Source organism: Haematobia irritans, chromosome 2 (genome assembly GCF_050003625.1).
Source record: "Haematobia irritans isolate KBUSLIRL chromosome 2, ASM5000362v1, whole genome shotgun sequence".
Classification (NCBI taxonomy): Eukaryota; Metazoa; Arthropoda; class Insecta; order Diptera; family Muscidae; genus Haematobia; species Haematobia irritans.
In genome coordinates this window covers 84259481-84285354 of record NC_134398.1, presented here as the reverse complement: position 1 = coordinate 84285354, position 25874 = coordinate 84259481, and the positions used below count along the sequence as shown (strand labels likewise).

Sequence of the window (25874 nt, the reverse complement as noted above, 5' to 3'; positions counted from 1 at the left end):
TTATATTTTTAACGAAAAAAATTAATAAAATGTACAAAATCCCTAGAAATTTAGTGTTGACTTTCAGTTAGAACTGGGATTGACTTTCATGCAAATTGTGGTTAGAAAATATTCGCAACAATGTTAATTTTTAATTTGCCTCACATTGAAAACTTTTTGAGAAATTATTGAATAGCGATACATTTCAATTTGAGGATTACAATTGAGAGATTATTTCTATTGTGTTGAATTTTACTGTTGAGGGTAATGTCTGTTTTTTGTTGAGAACGCGATTTTCTCAACAATTTCTCAACTTGAATATTACCCTAATCCTTTGAAAAAATGTTTGAAAAATTATTGAATTTTAGTATTTTTCAAACGTTTGTGTTTATTGGGTGGTTTCACCCAAAAATCTTCATACAACTTCATTGTTTGTTTATGCTTCTTCTTATTTTTTCATGTTGCCATCACATTTGTTCGTGCAGCGTAAGGGCAAAACTTTAACGAACACACAACAAATAGACGAACCTCTGTCGTAGTGTTTATCCGACCGTCTAAGGTCCGCTTAAGATTCTTTACAAACACCGACATTCCGTCCGGAATAACTGATAGTCTGTAAAGCGCATAAAGGTATTCACTACCATATTCTGTGTATAAATCGTTGTTTTTAAGCACGGAAAATATAAATTTCATGAAATATTCTGTCTGTCCGTCTTATATTAATTCAGCTTTTGTCGTCTCTTTGTTACCGTGTTATTTTTAGCATCGTCGCTATCTTCACGCAGGTGTGTTCCACCAACTGATGGAAAGATGCAGTACTCGAACGGAGTCATTGTAAGTAAAAGACAATTCGTACGAATAAAAGTATGGTGTGAACGGCACAATACCTAGAACAATCAACAATTGCACAACAAATTCTCTCATCTGAGCGGGCACTTAGAAACATGTCAAAGTTGTAGGTATTTAAGATAAAAGCGTTGAAAATATTCATAATTCCTGCAGTTTACAACACCGCCCGTCGCATCAATACCGACTAGGAGCGGGATTCGCGATAGAAAGAAAAAACGGAGTGCGCTGGTAGAAATTGTGCATAAATATTTGCGAAGTAACATTTTCAATGAGATAAACATCTTGAAAATATTGTGAATATTGATACACAAACTTCTACTTCACATTAAGTAAGTTTTTTTTTCTCACTATTATTAATTTTTGCTCAAGTGGGAAGATGTCGGAATCCGATGTAGTAAAACCCTCCGCTAGCCTAAGTGACTTGCGGCAGTTTCGAATCAATAAAGCTGCAGCAGCTGGACAAGCAAAGACAGGTAAAAACCAAGACATTTGTTATAGGACCGTGCAATTAATGTGTACTTTCCATAGAACGCGTTCCTGGGAAGAAACGTATACAGGTTATGGCAGATAGTGATAGTGACAGTGCTGATATGGGCAATTCCCCAAAGAAAACCAAGGTTGAATTGAGCGTTAAGGAAAAAGAAGAGCGTTTCTTGGCCGTTGCCAAAATATCAACAGAGTACGATACAATGGTAAGTAATATTTGTAGGGTTGTAGTGGTCGACAGACTAACAAATTTGTATTTAAGGATATACAAGACGCATTAGTTAGATGCAACTGGACGGTATCAGAAGCTGTGGTCTATCTTAGAGAGAAATGTACACCTAAAACGTCAACATCGAACAAATCAGCACTAATTGCTACACCTGTTCCTGTTGCAAACGCAAGTTCTACGCCAAACAAACCAGCTTCTGTGACTAATGGAACCTCAAAGCATAGCACGAAGAGTAAGAAGTCGCATCATTCAGACTCTGAAGCAGATGACTCTGCTGATGAGGCATATGGTAAGGACCAGGTGTACGATAGTGACGATAGCGATACAGAAGGTTCAAAAGAAATGACAGGCCAGAGAAAAAAAGTGTTTGAGTTCATGAACACTGCCTCACTGATAGAATTGCAAACCGTAAAATCACTGTCCGAAAAAAAAGCCAGTTTAATTGTTGACTTGCGACCGTTCAAGGATTGGGCTGATCTTCGTCAAAAGCTAGTATCCAATAAAGCTTTATCCGCAGAACTGCTAAATAATGCGCAGGAACTTATCAACAAACAAAACAATGTTGCAACCATTTTGGCAAAATGTAACAAATTGGTTCAGAGGCTGGAGGCTGCCATAGAGGCGGGAGCAGGTATTGTGGAGCAGCCAAAAATACTCAATGACAAATTTAAGCTGGCCGACTATCAGCTTATAGGTCTTAATTGGCTGACCGTCATGAATAAGCAGCAGATGAATGGAATTTTAGCTGATGAAATGGGATTGGGAAAGACAATACAGGTTATTGCATTCCTAGCATATCTGAAGGAAAACAGACTTTCAAAAGCTGCCCATTTGATTGTAGTACCATCTTCCACATTAGATAATTGGGCTGCCGAAATTGCCAGATGGTGTCCAAGTCTAATTGTTGAGAAATACCACGGTTCACAAGAAGAAAGAAGGCGTATGCGCATCAGATTCGCGAAAGAGGGATTCACTGGGTTTGATGTTCTTTTAACAACGTAAGCTTTTCATTCGTTTCCTTATTCAATAACTGACTGTTTCATTATCCTTTCAGTTATCACATCGTATCAAGTACACCCGAAGAACGTAAAATGTTTCGTGTTAGTAAATTGCATTATGTGATTTTTGATGAGGCCCACATGTTGAAAAATATGACTACACAACGCTACGCAAATTTGATAACTATAAATGCTGAAATGCGTATTCTGCTTACGGGTACACCATTACAAAATAATCTTCTTGAGTTGATGTCGCTGCTCTGCTTTGTCATGCCAAGTTTTTTTGGAAAAAATGTTGAGGATATTAAAAGTTTGTTTGCTAAGGTGAGTTTCATAATCAATTTTCCCAATGTTGGGTTAAAACTAAAATTGTTTCCACGATAACTTTATTTCTATCCTGACATTTGATAGTTTGAAATCTGAAATATAAATAAGAGATAGTTGTCAGTTCTAAAACACATTTTAATTCACTTAACGTCAGTAATTTTAACTTCCGGTAGCATACATGCAACATTTCAGATTACCAGATAACATTCAACCGCTTCAAAACATTGATAATTTCTCTGTTCAGAACGTCTTAAAATCTTCCAAATAAGACATTTTGCCCATATTGAAACTATTTAACGTCAACAAAGAGATAGTATGCAGCATATTAGAGTAATATTCAAACAACCAATTTATCAATAACTGTAGAACCAATAATGAAGATGCTGGAGGATATTTTTAATTTAAAGACATTTCGCAGTTTGTCCCTCATCTTCTGTTAAGATCATCTTAAGCAACAGATTACAGAAGGTTAAGAGTAGTTTAATTAAAATGTACATTTCATAAAAATATGAATGCGAGTTTCGTTTGGCATAACACACGGATTTCTCTGATTCAAAGTTTTTTTTTCCTGGAAGTCGAATGCGTTTTGTTCTTAGAGACAGGAGATTCAACTTTAAATTAATTTTGTAATTTATATAATAATAATCAATCAGTATCCACAAGGACTACAAATTGATAGAAAATTTGGTTATATTTAAAAAAAAAAAAAAAACTATTTGTAGTGATTGGGAACAAAACCTTAATTTTATTGAAATAGTCCTTAAATTCGACAGTTCGGAAACTTCTTAGCCTAGCTCAAAAAGCCCGGTATAAACAGAAAAAGTTAAGAGTTTTGGAAACATCCATCTCTGCTATGAACACATGTTAAATTTTATTTCTCTTGTAATAGCAAAATGAAACGCTCCAACTTAGAAGGAATTGATAAAACGTTTTAACGTAATTCGAAAAAAAATTTTCAATGACTGACAATAAAAGCTTTTTCCAGAACAAACTGATATTTTTAAACTCTAATTGTATGCTAACTTGATTGAAAACAAGGTATTTCAACACCCCCTCTCAATCAACTAGCTCATTTCGCATATTCATGTATTTACTAGCATCCGTTGACTTCGTAAAAATATCAGCCAGTTGTTTTTCAGTGGTGATGTGTTCTACGGAAGTAGTTCCGTTTATAATGTGGTCCCTTATAAAATGGTGTTTCACATCAATGTGCTTCACACGTTTACTTTCTAAATTATTTGCCATGCCGATACAACCGTAGTTATCTCTTCATATATGCTGACTCTGTAACATAATGTGCATCTATTTCCATAAGATCTTGCATAACGCCCCGCATTCACACAGCTTCTGCTGTTGCCATACTGAGTGCCACATATTCTGCTTCAGATGATGAAGTTGCGACAGTTTGCTGTTTCTTGCTGCACCAGGCGACTGTACAACCAAACACTTTGAATATATATCCACTTACAGATTTTCTGTCTAGGGTTTCTGATGCCCAATCCCCATCTGCGTACCCAATAATCGGCTCAGATTCCAAATTTGTGGACGACTCACCAGGAGATATTTCGCATTCGGTCACAGCGTCATATTCTTACCCCCCTTGCTCGTGACATATTATAATATTAGTGTCGTCAGTTTTTAATTCTTGCAACCCAAATGGGTAACACTCTTCGTCAAATTTAACGTCACGTGCCACGACAACTTTTCTATTTTCGATGTCCCACAATCGGTAACCATTGGGAGCATTACCAACCATAGTCATTTTCTTCCCTTTTGGATCTAATTTCTTTCTTTTTACATCTGGCACCCAAACATATGCCTTGTATCCAAAAAATCTTATTTTTTATAAATTGGGCTTTTTACCATGCCATATTTCTGCGGGAGTTACTTTATTATCAAGAGCTCGAGTAGTTAATAATGTAGACATCTGATAGAGCAGCTTCATTCCATAAATACTTAGGGGAATTGGACTCTTATTAGCATTGATCTGATCTTTTCAGTTACTGTGCGATTAAATCTCTCAGAAACCCCGTTTTGTTGGGGTGTGTAGGCAACTGTGGGTTCTATCTGAATACCTTTTTCCTTGTACCATTTTTGTTGGTCTACAGCCAAATATTATCTACCTTGATCGATTGTAACCTTTGAAATTCTCAATTGGGGGAACAGACTTGAAGTCTATGAAGGAGACAAAATACTTGCAGCCATCCCATGAGCTGGGTGTGATAGGGCAGCATACATCAGAGTGAATTCTCTCAAGTAGTCTTGTTGACCTCTGTCTGGAATTATTAAATTGATCTCTACATTGTTTCGCCTCTGTACACACGTCACAAAAATTTAGTTCACGGGTAAGTACCCGTTCGTTTAGCATTTTCATATGTTTTAATTTTTCCATTCCAGATATCCCTATGTGACCTAGCCGTTTATGCCACAAGGTAACATCATTTGTGTTACATATCATTGCTGATTTTGAATCAAGGCTTATTGAGAGTTCATAGAGGTTTCCACGCAGATATGCAACTGCTATTTTGTCTTCCCCATTTTGAATAATGGCAGTATTATCCACAAATTTGACTACTAAACCCGCATTAGTTAGTTTTCGGACAGATAATAAATTATCTCTCAGATCTGGAGTGTATAAAACGTCTTTCGTATAGAATTTTACTCCTTTATTACTAATTCCTTTTATATCCCCTACATAATTTGCAATTATAGATTCACTATTTTTCGCTACATTTATTGTCACTTACTTCAACGTGCCGATCACAAAGTTTAGCTTCTTTGGGCATTAATCGTTCTTTTACGATATTCAGATTCAATTTCCCATTATCCATGTTTTGAAGAGCGGTTATCAAAGGGTCGTATTTTTCGGCAGTGTTAGAAACAGTTGAGCTAGCACATCTGCGTCTTCCATAGTAGCACCAGCCTATTTGAGTTGTCTCACCAAGTTTTCTCCATTATTCATACACAACATGGCTAGTTTCTTTCTTAAAAGCAATTGGTCTACCACAGACTTTTTGGCAAATGCCGCGTGCAGACTGTCCCACATATTCTTGGCACTTTCTTTATCGCGAACGAAGCTTAAACGATCCGAATGGACAAAGCTTACGATTCGGTCCATTGCTTTCTTATCCTTCTTCCTGGATTGCGTTAAGGCAGCTGCATAACTTGGAGGTATGCCGGTTAAAACATCCAATAAGCTTTGCGAGTCCAGGTGAATTTTCACACGGAACTGCCAATCATCAAATCTTTCCCCTCTGAATTGTGGTATACCGTAAGTTTCTTTTGCGTCGCCCATAACATCTTGTAATAGCAAAATGAAACGCTCCAAATTAGAAAGAATTGATAAGAAAACATTTTAAAGTAATTCGAATAAAATTTTTCAATGACTGACAATAAAAGCTTTTTCCAGAACAAACTGATACTTTTAAACTCTAATTGTATGCTAACTTGATAGAAAACAAAGTATTTCAACAGTTTCGATCTGGCAACTCCTTCATATAGAAACAGGTGTTCAAAAAAGACGCATCCGCAATTTTTTACAATGGAAAATTTGAAATGCGTGCCGTCATTAAATATTTACTAAAAAAATGTTTATCGGGACAAGAAATTCATAATGATATGGTGAATGTGTTAGGTGAAAGTGCTCCTTCATATGCAACAGTAAAAAATTGGGTTGCTGAATTTAAACGTGGTCGTACAAGCATTGAAGGTAGAGATGTGCACGTGAGTAATATTTTACTCACGCTCACGCACACTCACGACGGAAAAATCGTACTCACGCACACTCACGCACGATATTGTTTGGTAGGACTCACGCTCACGCACACTCACGAAAAGAAAATTTGTATTCACGCACACTCACGCACGAAAATGTCGTGACTCACGAAAAATACCGTGACTCACGAAAAATATCGTGACTCACGAAAAATGTCGTGACTCACGAACAATTTTTTGAGTAATTTACCTTAGCGACGTGTCTGCAAATATGAGCATTATTAAAATCGAGAGCGTTATTACACTCTTAACATCCCAGGTGTCACTAAAATTGTAAATGAATTTAACTTTTAAGCGTTTTATGTTGGTGAGCAGGATTATTTTCGTGAGCGTAAATCTTTACTCACGCACACTCACGAAGATAATATTTTCGTGACTCACGCTCACGCACGACATTTTGGTTTGTTAATCACGCTCACGCACACTCACGCCGTTGCCATGAGCGTGACTCACGACTCACGCGTGAGTCACGAAAATTTTCGTGAGTCACGACAATTTCGTGTCACGTGCACACCTCTAATTGAAGGTGAACCACGTAGTGGATGCCCAAAAACAGCAACAACAACAGAAATTGTAGCCAAAGTGCATGATATGGTATTCAATGATCGACGAATAAAAGTGCGTGAAATTGCTGATATAATGGGCATCTCAAATGATCGAGTCCATTTAATTTTGCATGAAGAACTACAGATGAAAAAGCTTTCTGCAAGATGGGTGCCGCATTTGTTAACAGTCGATCAAAAACGCATAAGAATGAACATTTCTCAAGCTTGTTTGGATCGTTTTAAGCGAAATAAAATTGATTTTAAGCGTCGTTTCATAACTGTTGATGAGACATGGATCTACCACTATACTCCAGAGACAAAAGAACAACCCAAACAATGGACTGAAGCTGGAGGAAGTGTCCCAAAGAAGGCAAAAACAATTCAATCGGCTGGTAAGGTTATGGCAACGTTTTTTTGGGACTTCAAAGGTATTTTATTGATTGACTATCTGCAAAAGGTTAAAACAATAAATTCAAAGTACTATTGCCACCTTTTGGACCAATTAAATGTACAAATTCGAGAAAAACGCCCTGGCTTATGTTACAACACAAAAAAATAATTTTTCATCAAGACAACGCACCAGCGCACAAGAGTGTTTTAACAATGGCTAAAATCAACGAATTAAAGTACTAGTTGCTTGACCACCCACCTTATTCTCCTGATTTAGCTCCCAGTGACTTTAATTGTTCCCAAATCTAAAAAAATTCCTTGGTGGCAAGCGTTTTGCCTCAAATGAAGATGCAATTACAGTTGTAAACCACTATTTTGAAGACCTTGAGGAAAACTATTTTAATCAAGGGAAAGAATTGCTAGAAAAGAGTTGGACTAAGTGTATTGATGTTTCAGGAGATTAGATTAAAAAATAAAAACATTTTTGAAAAACTAACTATTCTCTTTCATTTATAGGCTAAGAAGTTTCCGAACCGCCCTCGTATGTATGTCGTTTTAATAATTCTTTTAGGCGTTGCACATATGAAAAATCAGCAAATTCAGACAAAAATTATTTAGAAATATTCTCTTTATTTAGAAATATTCTCTTTAATGAGTTTTATTACACAATTTTTAGTGATTAAGAAAACATTCTACAAAATGACTTATAAAAGTGAGAACATTTTTGCATAACAAAAAGAGTCAATAATTACTCATGATTATAATTAATCCATAATTGAACATCAGTCGGATTCAAAAAATAGTCATTCAAATGATGCATTATCCTAAAACTCAAAGAATGTTTGGAGGGTTTCTTATGATTTTTGCCTTTTGTTTCCTTTTTGACATATATTTTGAATAGGGTATGTTATTCTGCTTTGAATAGGGTATGTTATTGACGTGTTTTGGAGGAAAACTTGTGTTTTGAACTTGTTTTTTAGTATGGAGAAAACGACTCGTTTTGAAGTGCTTATAAAGGGAAAACATTTCAAACCCCAAAACATGCTTGGTGAGAACACCGTATAAGTCTAGAATGATATTCTTAAAGTGATTCCCAAGCCACAAACAAATATAAGAACAATAAGAAAGACTATAACATGGTAAAACATATCGAAATAAAAGTATTCTCCCGGACGGCCAAGAAGTTAAATTTGGGGCCCACTAATTTATATAGTTTATATATTTACCTATGGGCGTCATATTGATATCGCCTACTACTTATCACGTGCAACCAAAAATTAATGTTTTTCCTTGAATTTGGAAAAATATCGCATTGGTGGCAATTTTGGTCCGATTTTGGAGATATGGCCCAAAATAAACTTATACACCCAGAAAAAAGTGTCTTCGAAATTAAAGGAAAAAATGTTCATCAATTTAGTTTAGCCATTTTATTTCCATTCAGTTAAATTTTTGTGTCAAATAATAAAATTTACTTGTTTCAGTAAAAAAATCCTAAACTGAAAGCAGTTAGGAATAGTTCATTAACTAGAATAAGGCATGTAATTTTACTAATACTGTTTTCTTCGCTGGGTATAAGAATTTACTACTGAACAAGAAAATTTTATTCACTGATAACAAAGCATTCGTAAAAATAAACAAAAAGCGAACTAAAACCAAGTTTCTTCAAATTTAGTAAAGTTTCTTATAAAATGATAAATTTATTTTATTTATTTATATTCCTACTATGAAGTATTCAATCCTTTCAAAACTTAAGGAAACACACTTATTAGAATATAGGAAAATTTCCTACATTTCTTTTATCTACCTGTAATCGATAACTGTCATCGATATGTTTGCGCGTGGGTTGTTTTTTAGTTGGAATCGCGTTGTTATGGTATACGGAGAGATTGTTAAAAAATAAATATAATATAATAAAAAACAAATAAAATATATAAAATATTTGTTATTTTAAATTAGTGAGAAAAATTTTCGATTTTTGAAAATTGGTTTATAAAAAAAGAAAACACCAATTCATTCGACTTCATTTTGGAATCTTCGATTATCAGGTAATATTCAGTGACGCTAACCTTTTGTGAAAAAATTGGTTTAAGATTTTTTGTTTATATTTGTAGGTATTGAAATTGTAAAAGGTGGACAAAATTGCTAGCGGCAACTTATTCAAAGTGAAAGGTACTAGAAGAAGAAAAAATGTATTTTAATATTTCAAGGTCAGTCGATGCTGTTGATTCTAAATAAATATATTTAATATATTAATAAAACATGTCTTTTATTGAAGAAAAAATTGCCTATATAAATAAATAAAATTCTATTTAAAAACGAAGATAAGCAGTTCTAATTTTGAAGTAAAAGGTTTACCACAAATATGTAAGATTTATCCAAATGAATGAGGAATGTTTAATAAAATCATTCCATATATGAATTCAATTCAGTTAAATTTTTTCATTCTGTAGTATAGTGGTACATAAATATAGGAGGATGTTAGTTAACTAATGTATGTAATGCATTCTACCTAATTTCTACGAAAATCATATCGTTCAAACAAATAAAAATGTCTTTGGCGCTATACGAAGTTCAATTTTCTTCACAATAAGTTCATTTTAACATAAAGAAGAGGTCACTTTTTTCTGGGTATACTCAGCAAAAACTAGGTAACCACATCTCATTACAATTTTCATTACCAGTTGTAAAAGTGTCATTACCCGTTGCATTACATTTCGGTGAGTTATAATGACTAACATACAATTACAATAATAAATACTTCCCGGTAATATTTGATGATTCTCAAAATGTAATCTCGCATAAATAATACTTAAACTGGCGCTTCTTTTTTTTATCGAACGGTCCCATCGCCCACTTTCCCTCCCCTTCCGACCTTGAGGGCCTCGTCCCCATGACGTAGGTTCAGCGTACACACCATGATCCGGACCATGGCGGGGTGGAGGCAGAGGGATTTGACCAGCTACAGAGAAGGACTCATCAGCCGGGTATATTAAAACACAATATCAAATATTAGGTTATTCAATAAAACTAATGTATTAGTTATCCAAATATGCTAAAATTCTAGACTTCATCATATCAATACTAAGGTTAGTGTCAACTAGATGATAGATTGAATTAAAAATAATGCACATCCTACGAATAGGCTCCGCAGAAGCATAATTCGAACGTTGAAAGTCAATGTAAAGAAACTGGTAATTCCTAGATGCCCTAAAAGGAACATTTATCCTAATCCTAAATATCAATTCCGATCATGGAATATCCCCACTAACTAAAGCCTCTTTGTAACATAAGGGTCCGAAAACTCCTTCGCCCAACGCTTTATGAATCCTAGAACCCCATACGCCTTACTCACCATCGAATCAATATGACCATTAAAATTAAGCCTACGATCCATAACAATGCCAAGATCAACAAAAGAATCAATCTCTTGCAATAACGAGCCCCGTATACTATACCGAACATCAATAGGCCTAGACCTAAAGAATCGCATAAACTTGCATTTCCTCAAGTTCAAATCCATCAGATTTATCCTACACCAATCATCAAAGCTATCCAAATCACCTTGTAATAAATGCACCTGATCAGAATTATCAAACGAGGAGAATAACTTAACGTCATCAGCATACATCAAAATCCTAGAGTTAACCACGGACTGAGGTAAATCGTTTATAAATAACAAAAATAAGACAGGCCCCAAATGACTACCCTGAGGCACACCTGATGGGATATCAAAGCGCCTTGAATAGGAATCACCAAAAGACACAATCTGCGTACGGCAATCAAGATACGACAAAATCCAAGCCAAAAGTGCACTGGCCAATCCAATCCTATCCAGCTTATATGACAAGAGCTTATGATTCACCCAGTCAAAAGCCTTACTAAAATCCGTATAAATAACATGAGTCTGATTCCCAACAACAAACTGATTAATAACATGAGAAGTAAATTCCACCAAGTTCGTAGTGTCGATAGGCCCTTACGAAAACCATGCTGGCAGGGATCCAGTATCGAAGAAATGACATGTGACAAAACATCAGTCACCATCTTTTCAAAAACCTTGGGAATAGCACTCAATTTTGCTATCCCCCTATAATTACCCACATCAAAGGGGCTCCCCGACTTATGAAGTGGTACGACAAAAGAGCTGCTCCATCTTAGAGGGAAATAACCGAACCTCAATGAACTATTAAATAACATCGACAATGGAGTAGAGAGACATTCGGAGCAAAACCTCAGAATTGTCCCAGGAATCCCATCTGGACCACCACTGGTGGACGCCTCAACCCCACGCAAATACCCAGACACAGACAGACTATCAAATAATGGAATTGCCACCCTATCAAGCGACCTAATAGAATAGGGATATGAACCATCAGCATCATAAGCACCCTTTCTATAAACAGATTCAAAATACCCCTCGAAACAGTCCGCAATGGACTGGTCTCCATAAAAGTTAACACCATCCCTCCGGATCTTCGAAGGCCTAGTCAAAGACTTACGTTTCATCCTAACAAATTCATAAAAAGACCTCGGGTTACTATGAATGTCACCTCTAACCTTATCAATGTAACGAACATAACACGCTCTTGATTCCTAGCGACGGAGTACCGAGCATAATCAAAATCAGATCCCGTCCTCTTATAACATCTAAAACATCTATTCCTATCATTCCTGAGTCTTGTCAACACAGGAGAATACCATGGCCGATTCCTAGGGAAATCCACCCTTCGCCTAGGAACAGTCCGCGACACAAAACCGTCCGAAACCTTGTAGAAATTCAACAAATCGAAATTCGTCTTCTTAAAACGTTGTGAAAATACTTCATCCCGAGCAGCAACCTTTTGAGATTCATGAGCAACATCCAAGAGCAAAGAGAGAAAGCAGGGTGATACCTATCCTCAGAATAAGAAACAGGATCACATCTGGACAAATCAAAATTTAAGGATCGCCTACAAAAACCAAATCAAGAATCTTCCCAAAGAAATTCAAAACTCCATTTATCTGACCCAAACCAGCATCAAGAAAAATATCCAAAAAAGTCGTCACCCATTCCGATCCACCAGAAGTAGTCAGTGGAGTCAACGCCTCCGTATCAGGCAAGTCGAGCCAAGACACCATAGGCAAATTAAAATCGCCCAAAACGACGATCCTGTCCGAATCATTCATTCCAGACATAATACTATTTATTGCCACAAAATGACGCTCATAGATAGAATACTCATAAGCCGGAGGAATATATGAGCATGTGACGAATAACCTAAATTACAGAACATCTACCTTTACCGTCAACATCGTCCAGAACAATTCGCTCAGATGGGAAGGTGTCAAGGACACCAATTAGCACTACACCAACAATCCTTCCTGAACACCAAGTAACGACCACAAAGAATCTCAGAATCATATACCGATGGCCTGAGCCAAGTCTCAGTCATAACCAAAACCGCAAACTCAAAATCAAAACTATCAGCATACAGCCTCGATAATTTTGTATTCAACCCTCTGACATTCTGATAAACAACAGAAAAAAAAGACACTCAGTTTTTTGGAGATGGAGGAGGCCTGCTAGGTAATCTAACTAAGTTATCAGACCGATCAACAAACTCCTTAACGAATGCCCTAGGAGGCCAAAAACGATTACAAAGCGTATCGAAGAGATCAGCATCGGCAATAATCTTAAATGAAGATCTATTCTCAGAGAACTGAGACTTCAACCTAATAGTCCTAAAACCCGATATACTATCGACCCTAGACCTAATATAACAATCAATGTCCTCAGCAGTCGTCTCCGGGGAAAACGAGAAACAAAAACTACCCTCTTTGAGGCAGCCATATTGAGTCTCTTCGAGCTTTTTCCCTTTGGTTGAGGCTGAGGGCAATCCGATAAAGTAGGCGTCGCGAAACTTATGAGAGACAAACCTGAATCAACCCCACGACCCCGCGAATAAACAAACAAGTTCCTGAAATATACTGTGTGCATACACCCTTTTATTTTAAAATATACAGAGACTTGTTGCGTAACGCATTTTATTGCTGGTATTTCTAACTGTTGCTGTTGCTGCTGTTCGCTGTTTTTGTTGTTACTTACAAAATGCCGGCTAAAAAGAACGTAATTTGTAGCACTTGTAATGAGCAAATTACTAAAACACATGGTTCTATTGCTTGTAAGATATGCTCCAGATGGATACATGCGTCGTGTGCGAGCTTAACTGAAAAAGAGCTATCGACATTTAAGTCCATAAAAGTACGTCGTTCATTTGTAGTGGATGTGAAAATAACCTTGCTGATAATCATGGCAATACATGTGTTGCAGATGACATTCGAAGCTTCAATAGGAAATTTGATGTATTCCAGGCTGAGCAAATATCTATAAAGGGTTCACTAGGTGAAATTAATTCTAAAATAGATACTTGTCTCAGCGAAATTAAAGCTGATATCACGAAATGCATAGAACGTATTACCAAGGTTGAGGCTTCCGTATGTTCGCAATATTCATCTTTAGAAATTGAGAATAACATTCTACATAAAAGATTGAATCGATCTGACTTTATTATTGGTGGACTTCCAGATGGTCTTAATGAACACCTTCCGTCATTGCTACACCCAGAAAAAAGTGACCACTTCTTTAAGTTCAAATTAACTCATTGTGAAGAAAGTTGAACTTCGTATAGGGCTAAAGACATTTTTATTTGTTTGAACGATGTGATTTTCGTAGAAATTAGGTAGAATACATTCCATATATTAGTTAACATCTTCCTGTATTTATGCACCACTATACTACAGAATGAAAAAAATTAACTGAATTGAATTCATATATGGAATGATTTTATTGAACTTTTTTCATTTATTTGGACAAATCTTACATATTTGTGGTAAACCTTTTATTTCAAAATTAGAACTTCTTACCATCGTTTTTAAATGCAGTTTTATTTATTTACATAGGCAATTTTTTCTCCAATAAAATACACGTTTCATTAATATATTAAATATATTTATTAAGAATCAACAGCATCGACTGGCCTTGAAATATTAGTTTATTATTCCACTATAACAATTTCCATGTAATGTCATCAACTGTAAAACGCATTTTTCTTCTTGTACCTTTCACTTTTAATAAGTTGCTGCGTAACGATTTTGTCCTCCTTTTTTTCAATACCTACAAATATAAAAAATCATAAACCAATTTTTTTACAAAAGGTTAGCGTCACTGTATGAATATTACCTGATGATTTAAGATTCCAAAATGAAGACGAATGAAGGGGTTGTTATTCTGTTGGTGTTTCCTTCCTTTATACACTATCACGAACATTAATAGACTTATTGTTTGTTATTTATGTTCAATAATTTAAAAAAAAAAAGAAATTTTCCCAATAAAATAAAATAACAAATATTTTATATATATATATATATATATATATATATATATATATATATATATATATATATATATATATATATATATATATATATATATATATATATATATATATATATATATATATATATATATATATATATATATATATATATATATATATATATATATATGTTCAATATATATATATATATATATATATATATATATATATATGTATATATATATATATATATATATATATATATATATATATATATATATATATATATATATATATATATATATATATATATATATATATATATATATATATATATATATATATATATATATATATATATATATATATATATATATATATATATATATATATATATATATATATATATATATATATATATATATATATATATATATATATATATATATATATATATATATATATATATATATATATATATATATATATATATATATATATATATATATATATATATATATATATATATATATATATATATATATATATATATATATATATATATATATATATATATATATATATATATATATATATATATATATATATATATATATATATATATATATATATATATATATATATATATATATATATATATATATATATATATATATATATATATATATATATATATATATATTTATTTATTATATTATTTTTAACAATCCCTCTGTATACCATAACAACGCGATTCCAACTAAAAAACAACCCACGCGCAAACATATCGATTACATCGATGACAGGTATCGATTACATGTAGATAAAAGAAATATAGGAAAATTTCCCATATTCTAACAAGTGTGTTTCCTTAAGTTTTGAAAGGATTGAATACTTCTTAGTACGAATGAAATAAAATATTTTTCTATACCAAGTGTTATTCGTATGTATGATAAGCTTTCTATAATAAAGGAAGTCAGTGTTATCGTTTTATAAGAAATTTTACTAAATTTGAGGAAACTTAATTTTAGTTCGGTTTTTGTTTATTTTTACGAATGCTGTTATCAGTGAATAAAATTTTCTTGTTCAGTAGTAAATTTTTATACCCAGCGAAGAAAACAGTATTAGTAAAATTCCATGCCTTTTTCTAGTTAATGAACTATTCCTAACTGCTTTCAATTTAAGATTTTTTTACTGAAACTAGAAAATTTTATTATTTCACACAAAAAATTAACTTAATGGAAATCAAATGGCTAAACTAAATTGATAAACATTTTTTCCTTTTCGAAGGCACTTTTTCTGGGTGTATAGGTGCTCGATTTTGTGTTACACTAGCCCAGCATGATATTAATCATGTATGCTACATAAATAAGAAAAGGAACATCCTTTTCAAACTAAATAATGTTTTTATTCGGGATACCATTATGAATGAATATTTCAAGGCCAGGTCGCTCAAAATATGCGATATTCTGCCCTCTTGCAGTGATGTGACACGTCGTGTTTACCTGAATGATCATTTTACCCCCTTGGCTGCCCGTCTTTATTCCGTGTGCTTGAAATTACGTCGCCAGAATGTAATTAGCAAATTAAAAATTCTAAATAGTGATGTAGTAAAGGCTAAGGTTGTTCTAATAGATGGTAAGGAGCTTTCTTGTGATATAAATGGATATACCAGCTTGCTTGGTAAAAACCCAAATGACATTGTACAGTGATGTGGTGATGTATATACATAAATCAATGAATTTGCACTTGTTTTCTTCTATTAGTATATTTATTTTGTACACTTTCTTTTCCTAATATTATGCGAAATTATTTGATCTCACTAGAATATTGTTCTTATTGAAATAATGATTTGATACGAATTAAGTTATGAAATAGGTAAATGAATTAATATGTATCTTGAGTATTTTGTATTCTCAACCTGATTCTTGGTTCCCCACCATTTTAAATTGATTTGAATATAACAATGTCTGATGATAACCTTGGTTCAATAGTGCACAACAACTCGTATATTACCATAATGTTAAGCCCATTTCAAGATTGTTTGAAGGTATCACATTGGAACTGCAGAAGTTTGAAGACTCCTGGGAAAATTTATGAGCTTAGGGATATTATAGGTAATAGTGCTCTCGATATATTTGCCGTTTCGGAGACATGTCTGTCCTCTGAAATTCCTGATAATGCGATGCCCATACCGGGATACAATCTCTCCAGGAATGATCACATACCTCCTAAAAGGGGAGGCGGTGTTGCTATTTATATGCGAAGAGGAATTAATTATAAAGTTGTCTGTAGAATTTCTGACTTGCAATGCGAGTCCCTCTTTATTGAAGTTAGATCTGCGGGCGTTATTTGGCGTTGTGTACCTTCCTACGGGTAATTTGGAAAAATTTGAAGAATCCCATAAGCAATTTTTTGCTGAATATTCAAATGTGGCAGTAGTTGCGGATTTTAATTGTAATCTTTTTAATTTTACAAAAGCTATTTCTGTTCGTTCTCTCTGCACGAGATATAATTTATCTATAGCTCATAATTCCAGACCAAGCCATTTTGATTTGAGCCGGAGATCAACTTTTTGATTGATTTATCCTTGTCGGTGATAATTCTATTATTCGCTATACAAATCAAGTACAATATCCGTCCGTGTCTGACCACGCTTTAATAATTGCTTCCTTGTCTCTTACTTGTCGGGACATACTGGAGTATATTGAGTACCACGATTTTAATCAGATTGATTGGAATGGGATACTAGCCTATTTGGATAACTACAATTTGGACCTGATTTACCGTTCTACTGATGTAGATACCAAATGTTCTTACGTATCTTTACTCTTGAGTGCACTTTTTTGCTTTCGTTCCTAAGGTCAGGAAGCAAGTGCGACACAATGGTGATGAATGGATGTATTCCAGGGAAGAAGCATTTGCAAGGTCATTGAGTGACTTGACATACTCTGCGTTCCAGGCTAACAGAATTGGGTAATCTACAGTAGGTAACCCAATAAGGTCATTAGGAGGGCATACTTTTGTAGGATATTTGGACGCATGGAGGCCTCGAACATGTGGAAAATTCTTAAGGATTCTGGGTGTATGGACAATGCTAGTGATTCTTGTGGATTTAATCCTGATACCGTGAATGACTATTTTGTGAACTCAAACATTGATTTTGGTGGTGGTCACTTAGAGAACTTCCTTGACTCTGAATCATATTTTTCGTTTATGTGCGTTGATGAATCTGAAATTATGGAGGCGTTAGTTAAAGTGAGATCTAGATCTGTAGGTATAAATGGTATTCCGGCGCACTTTATTAAAGTTATCTTTCCCTACATTTCTAGTGTAATGATAGATCTCGTGAGTTGCATAATAATGACTTCTGCCTTCCCTAGCTCTTGGAAATGTGCCCGGGTTGTGCCAATACCGAAAGGCAGAGCTGTAAATTGTGTTGAGGATCATAGACCGATATCGATTCTACCGGTGATTTCGAAAGTTGTGGAGCACATAATGAAGGATCAGACTCTGTCTTTTGTAAGATTAGCAATGCACTGTACGCTTTCCGACTAGGACTTAATACGACCCACTTGCTTTTGAAATTAACTGAATCTATTCGTACCCATATGAATTGTGGTCGACTGAGTGTTTTGGTGTCCTTAGACTTGTCGAAAGCTTTCAGTTCAATTAATTTTATTCGACTGGTGATGGAGTCAAACATTGATTTTGGTGGTGGTCACTTAGAGAACTTCCTTGACTCTGAATCATATTTTTCGTTTATGTGCGTTGATGAATCTGAAATTATGGAGGCGTTAGTTAAAGTGAGATCTAGATCTGTAGGTATAAATGGTATTCCGGCGCACTTTATTAAAGTTATCTTTCCCTACATTTCTAGTGTAATGATAGATCTCGTGAGTTGCATAATAATGACTTCTGCCTTCCCTAGCTCTTGGAAATGTGCCCGGGTTGTGCCAATACCGAAAGGCAGAGCTGTAAATTGTGTTGAGGATCATAGACCGATATCGATTCTACCGGTGATTTCGAAAGTTGTGGAGCACATAATGAAGGATCAGACTCTGTCTTTTGTAAGATTAGCAATGCACTGTACGCTTTCCGACTAGGACTTAATACGACCCACTTGCTTTTGAAATTAACTGAATCTATTCGTACCCATATGAATTGTGGTCGACTGAGTGTTTTGGTGTCCTTAGACTTGTCGAAAGCTTTCAATTCAATTAATTTTATTCGACTGGTGATGGAGTCAAACATTGATTTTGGTGGTGGTCACTTAGAGAACTTCCTTGACTCTGAATCATATTTTTCGTTTATGTGCGTTGATGAATCTGAAATTATGGAGGCGTTAGTTAAAGTGAGATCTAGATCTGTAGGTATAAATGGTATTCCGGCGCACTTTATTAAAGTTATCTTTCCCTACATTTCTAGTGTAATGATAGATCTCGTGAGTTGCATAATAATGACTTCTGCCTTCCCTAGCTCTTGGAAATGTGCCCGGGTTGTGCCAATACCGAAAGGCAGAGCTGTAAATTGTGTTGAGGATCATAGACCGATATCGATTCTACCGGTGATTTCGAAAGTTGTGGAGCACATAATGAAGGATCAGACTCTGTCTTTTGTAAGATTAGCAATGCACTGTACGCTTTCCGACTAGGACTTAATACGACCCACTTGCTTTTGAAATTAACTGAATCTATTCGTACCCATATGAATTGTGGTCGACTGAGTGTTTTGGTGTCCTTAGACTTGTCGAAAGCTTTCAATTCAATTAATTTTATTCGACTGGTGATGGAGTCAAACATTGATTTTGGTGGTGGTAACTTAGAGAACTTCCTTGACTCTGAATCATATTTTTCGTTTATGTGCGTTGATGAATCTGAAATTATGGAGGCGTTAGTTAAAGTGAGATCTAGATCTGTAGGTATAAATGGTATTCCGGCGCACTTTATTAAAGTTATCTTTCCCTACATTTCTAGTGTAATGATAGATCTCGTGAGTTGCATAATAATGACTTCTGCCTTCCCTAGCTCTTGGAAATGTGCCCGGGTTGTGCCAATACCGAAAGGCAGAGCTGTAAATTGTGTTGAGGATCATAGACCGATATCGATTCTACCGGTGATTTCGAAAGTTGTGGAGCACATAATGAAGGATCAGACTCTGTCTTTTGTAAGATTAGCAATGCACTGTACGCTTTCCGACTAGGACTTAATACGACCCACTTGCTTTTGAAATTAACTGAATCTATTCGTACCCATATGAATTGTGGTCGACTGAGTGTTTTGGTGTCCTTAGACTTGTCGAAAGCTTTCAATTCAATTAATTTTATTCGATTGGTGATGGAGTTAAAGGAGCAGTTTAATTTTTCCTTTTCGGCGTGTAGGTTTATACTCTCATATTTGGAAGGTAGAAGTCAATCTGTCAGTCTCAATGGCAGTGAATCCAATATCCGTCCGGTACTATCTGGGGTTCCCCAAGGGTCCGTTTTGGGGCCATTACTTTTTATACTTTACGTGGAACCTTCAAACATACACTTCTTCGAGAAACTGTGAAACATTTATGTTCGCCGACGATATTTTTCTACTATTTGAAGGCAATTCTTGCTACACTGACATTCTTGAGAGTGAAGTAAATTCCTGTTTGGACAGTTTTGCAGATTGGGCTTCTGAGAACTACCTCACTGTCAATTCGTCTAAATGTAAGGCCCTAATGTTTGGTAAGAAGCATCACAGATCATCAATGCCGAGTCTATTTCTGGGAAATGCGTCTATTGGGTTTGTAAATCGCCACATGTGCTTGGGGATTGTTCTAGACACTGAACTCTCTTTCAAGTATCATATTGACTGTTTATCTGGTAAGATATGGTCTTGCTTACGTAAATTGTTTGCGTCTAGGATATATCTTAATTTTGTCGTCAGGCGTATAGTTGCTCATGCCCTAATGATGTCCCAAGTTCTTTATGGTTTTGAGGTTTATTCGGGATGTATTAGGATGGTCCTAGACAGGGTTAAGCGTGTATTCAATGTGATTATCCGTTTTGTATACAAGGTACGTTGAAGGGTTCATATTTCGGAATTAGTGAGGAATTTTCTTGACTGTTCATTTAGAAACTTTGTTGATTACCGCAATTTATCCTTCTTTTATACTTTGATAACCAGTATCAGGTCGATTCCTCTCAGGAGTTCGTTTATTTTTTCGAGATCTATTAGGAATCCACAGATTTTTATTCCTAGAATTAGGAACAATATGTATGCTAGATCATTTTTGGTGAGAGTGGCTAGAAGTTGGAATGTTCTATCTTATGCTTTGAGAAATTTTTCCCATACTATTAATGTGTTCCGCTTGAAATTACTCCAAGCCTTTTCGGCTGAAGGTTTGTGATTTCAATATGATGATCTTGCATAGTTCTATATATATTTTTATTACCGTGGAGTTTCTGTGCTCGTGGACCACAAACTATAGGTATTGCCTTTTTATGATTTCTTGTTTACTTTTTTGTTTAATGGGTGGGGAGCCTTGTTCAGTATTGTTACGTTTTTATATTGAGGCGTATTTAATTACCCGATAATTACAACACAGTTCTTTTCAAATAACGACAATCTACAATTTATTTGTTTAACTGGTTGGTTTCACTTATTTGATCTACGATGTGTACTGTATAAACTTTAGCTTACGACTGACTTTTCAGCTCTCTCCGCTAGGGGTTTATATACCGAGATATGACGATTTCGAATGTTCTCGCTAATTGGCTTACGACCTTCTAGATTAATCTACACTATCTGGTACGCACATATTTATCGGCTTATGTTCATTGTCTTGGCTTATCTAGAACATTCTGTCGGGCGTTATTGTACAGGTGATATGGCACACATACTTTTAGGCTTATGCTCATTGTCTTGGCTAATAATCTAGTGCATTCTACTATCTGGTAGATGTCGTGCAGGCATAAAAGATTATGGTCATATTACTACAACTATAACAATAAGTAAAACAAAAGGCGTTACTTTTACAATGAACGAATTGATAACTAAGAACACAAAAGATGCTTGTGAAAGTACTAGAAAATGAAGAAATGACTAAAAAGTTATGACGTAATTTTATCGTTACAATTTGAAATTTAAATTAAAGGAAACTAATTTAAATAAACTTAAATCTAGAGATATCACATTCGTAAAAGTATTATAAGGTTTTTGTTTTTTTATTTGCTTTAGCTTTATTCTAGCTATTGAAGATATATCCAATAACTCAGATATTGTTGCTTATTGTAACATGTTGGTTTCATATTACAAATATATTCAATAAAATGAAAATGAAATGAAACGCAGATGGCTGTTAATAACTTAATAAAATATAAAAATTACATGAAAAAGAATATGTAATGTAACGGTAATTCAGAAGATTTTTCATTTAGGAGTATTCTTCATAAATATTTCATAATAATTGTGTTTTAAATACATAACCTTACCATATTATATATTAAATAAATACTTTATTAGGTATATTATAAAGTATTTCACGAATCCAACTCCCTTAGACAAACAATTTTTATTTCCATTTTAAGCGTGAATTTAGTTCGCGTTTAATTTTACTTAGATGAATATATTACCCCAAGTTCTAATATTCGGAATCGCAAGTCGAAAGAAATTACTTTTCTTATAAGAAAATAACAAGATACCCTCGGTCTTTAATCCAATTTCATTTCAAAAATCTGATTAAAGACAACTATATAATTTTTTGATTTTCTATTTCTACAAGATTCGTTCCTACTCAAGTATTGTTCATCTTACAGCATTTTGATCCAATGTAATCGGCGAGTGAAGTCATTATTTTCGAGATTATTGACTTATTGACTCTTGTAACCATACCAGAGTCAATAAGTGGTTATTTTACAAACTTTTGTATATCTACAAATAAGTCATTACATATTAGGTGAACATATGCTCTAAATGCACTACTTATTTCATGGCCGAAGGTATGCTTGGGGTGAAGTACTTTCCTCGTAGGACATGCGTATGTAAATGTAATCCGAAGCGATTTCAATTTATAAGTGGTTATTTCTTTTTGATTGGGATTACCTTCAAGATTACCGAGTAATGAGAGTTTTTGCTGGGATGACTTAAATATTTCTCAAGTCACTCAAAAGTACAATTAAAACAAAATCACCCTTATTACTGAAGTCGGCCTCCCCGTCGCTTTCGTCTGTCGCCTCTAATTGGTATTTCGTTCGTTGATATATTCTGCTATCGACGAAAATCGGCATTCCTAGTTTATATCATAGAAAGGAAACGTCACAATTAAAGTAAACGTGTTGATTTTCAATTCCATTTATTTTTAATAGAAGTCCTTCAAGGCCAATTTTTTTTAAAACTTAGATAACAATTGTGTGTTGTTCCAATTGCATGGGATTGATGTTGTTGTCCTCATGTAGATATCTAAATCATTTCTCGCCCCAAATTTGTTAATAATTTTGGTTTTTAAATTCAAGATTGGGTTACAAACAAACAGAATTTTAAACGAATTAAAATTCATTTTTGCATATCAGCTGATTGTTTTCCTTCACGATGATCCTTGGACCATTGATTCAGCTTCGTCGGAATTTTTATAGTTTTGGAAACTTACTGTCCTTGTATAGATATCCACATTTTTCCCGCGTCAAATTTAATTTTTTGTCTGGATTTTCAGTTTTAAAATTCAGAAATAAAATCATTTAAAGCTAAATACATATAGCAGCAGTTGTGAAAGAAAGATTGTGTGAAAATTAGTATTTTACAAAAATGCGTCCTATTTTTTTGCAGAAAAGTAAAGTCGAGAATGGAAACGAAGAAATGTCTCAATTCCAAGAGACTCAAGTGGAGAGAGCAAAACGTATTATGAAGCCGTTCGTTCTGAGAAGATTAAAGAAAGATGTCCTGAGTCATTTACCGAAGAAGCACACATATATTGTAAGTACTCAAAATAGTAATTAATAAAGCAAAATATATGTATTCTCTTTACATTGTTATATTGTAGAACAAAGTTCCCATGACAGAAATACAAAAGCGACATTACAACGACTTGGTTGGTTACTATTCCAGTAATCGAGCTGAAATTTGTAGTGGTGACAGAGCAGGAGTCTCAATAATGATGGAAATGCGTAAACTTGCGAATCATCCTCTTTTGGGACGTTACTATTTTGCTGATGATAAACTTCGAGAATTTTCGAAACGATTGGCCAGCGTTTCATCATATAAGAAAACAAATCCTCAATATATATTCGAAGAGCTTGCTGTGATGTCAGATTTCCAGGTGTGGCAATTGTGTAATAAACATGTAAGTATCGGATGTGGAAATATAGCTTTTAGTTTCTAGCCTTTTAAAATGGTATTTTATTTCAGGAGCTATTCGATGTCACTATACCTGACAAGCTTATCTGTGAATCTGGAAAATTTCAGGAAATGGATACCTTATTGCCCAAATTAAAGAAAGAGGGTCATCGTGTTTTGATATTCAGCCAATTTACTATGATGCTTGATATTGTTGAACGGTATCTGGATATACGCAAACATGGATACTGTCGCCTGGACGGATCCACGGCTGTGGAGGAGCGACAAGATATGATTAATGATTTCAACGCCGATTCTGATATATTCATATTCCTTTTGTCTACAAAAGCGGGTGGAGTAGGCATTAATTTAACCGCAGCTGATACATGTATCATCCACGATATCGATTTTAATCCTTATAACGACAAGCAAGCCGAAGACCGTTGTCATCGTATGGGTCAAACGAGACCAGTTAGCATATATCGCCTAATATCCGAAGGCACTATTGAAGAAGGCATGCTAATGGTAGCCGAAGAGAAACTAAAACTTGAACAGGACATCACGTCGTCCAATGAGAAAGGCGAAGTTCAGGAAACAAAATGCGTAGTGAGGCTTTTAACGATGGCTCTTGGTTTGGACAAAGACGAAGAGGAACTTCTAAATAAATCAATCAACAATTCTTTGACGTCACCATCCAAGTAAAATCATTTACTATTATTATTATTATTGCTACTGAACATATTAATTTTCAACATTTTGTATTGCTCTATTATTTATTGGTTTAAAGTCAAGTCCATTACATCCATCCACCCCCTCCATTGAACTTGTGTTGATCCGTTTTCGTTTATATATTTTTATAATTGTAATTTTTTTATGATTGAATACGTATGTTTCCAATTTGGCTGTATTGCTTTCAACGCATACTATTAGATTTCATATATACGATACATTGTTAGTATTTCCTCATACACACCTATATTTTTGCAAACACTAATTGGATATTCATCATCAATAAATATTAATGTTATCGGCTATTTTTTAATTATTCTAAATAATAATTCCACTACATGATTAAGATCGACATTTATTATAAATAAAGTATACTTAAATAGTTAAAAGGAATAAACGATATTTTCTAGATATTTCTTCAATGCTAACGTTGTAATTGTTTTATTGATCTAACGATAATCACAATTTTATCCATTCGCATTGATACTGAAACTCCAATCTTTCCAGGGAAATAGGAATAATTTTACAAATTTTTGATTTATTCGGTTTTTTATATAAATTCCTAAAAAAAATAAAAATGGAACAAAAATCACAGGTTTGGTTAGTTAAATATATTTCGAATAAAATGAGCTTTATTTCATTACAACTTTTGATTTTGTTCACGATTTACTGAATTGATATAAATTGCGATTTCCATAGAAAAGTAACATTTTCTAATGTGTAAGTGTTTGTATGTAATAAGTTAGTTTTTTATGGTTCTGTTGATGAAGAACTGAATGTTGTTTTTATGGTTTATACTAACGTATCATCTATAATACCATGAAGAGAAACCGGGCGTTTTTTCAATGGTTTGTACTTTTCCGGCGGAAAAGGGTCACTGTAAAAGATAATTTTTTTTTTTTTTGAAATTTGCC

General features: G+C 34.3%; 1 protein-coding gene across 2 annotated transcripts; it reads left to right on the top strand.

Moving 5' to 3' along the window:
• Positions 1 to 980: 980 nt before the first annotated feature.
• Positions 981 to 25388, top strand: Etl1 (SWI/SNF-related, matrix-associated actin-dependent regulator of chromatin, subfamily a, containing DEAD/H box 1). Of its 2 annotated transcripts, XM_075295475.1 has the most exons (8): positions 989 to 1121; positions 1198 to 1301; positions 1357 to 1520; positions 1577 to 2541; positions 2598 to 2865; positions 23725 to 23871; positions 23939 to 24238; positions 24304 to 25388. In XM_075295475.1, the coding sequence occupies exons 2-8, from the start codon at positions 1205 to 1207 to the stop codon at positions 24931 to 24933; spliced, it is 2571 nt and encodes an 856-aa protein (XP_075151590.1). In that variant the 5' UTR covers positions 989 to 1121; positions 1198 to 1204; the 3' UTR covers positions 24934 to 25388. The 2 variants fall into 2 exon arrangements, with proteins under 2 accessions (XP_075151589.1, XP_075151590.1); XM_075295474.1 differs by having other exon boundaries at positions 981 to 1301.
• The last annotated feature ends 486 nt before the right edge of the window (positions 25389 to 25874 follow it).

What these genes read in the sequence shown, in the direction of transcription:
- Etl1 (XM_075295474.1), top strand. Translation starts at nt 1,205, where the DNA reads ATGTCGGAATCCGATGTAGTAAAACCCTCCGCTAGCCTAAGTGACTTG. An exon ending in AGCTGGACAAGCAAAGACAG is followed by an intron (nt 1,302 to 1,356) that starts GTAAAAACCAAG and finishes TACTTTCCATAG; the next exon opens with AACGCGTTCCTGGGAAGAAA. An exon ending in TTTGATGTTCTTTTAACAAC is followed by an intron (nt 2,542 to 2,597) that starts GTAAGCTTTTCA and finishes TTATCCTTTCAG; the next exon opens with TTATCACATCGTATCAAGTA.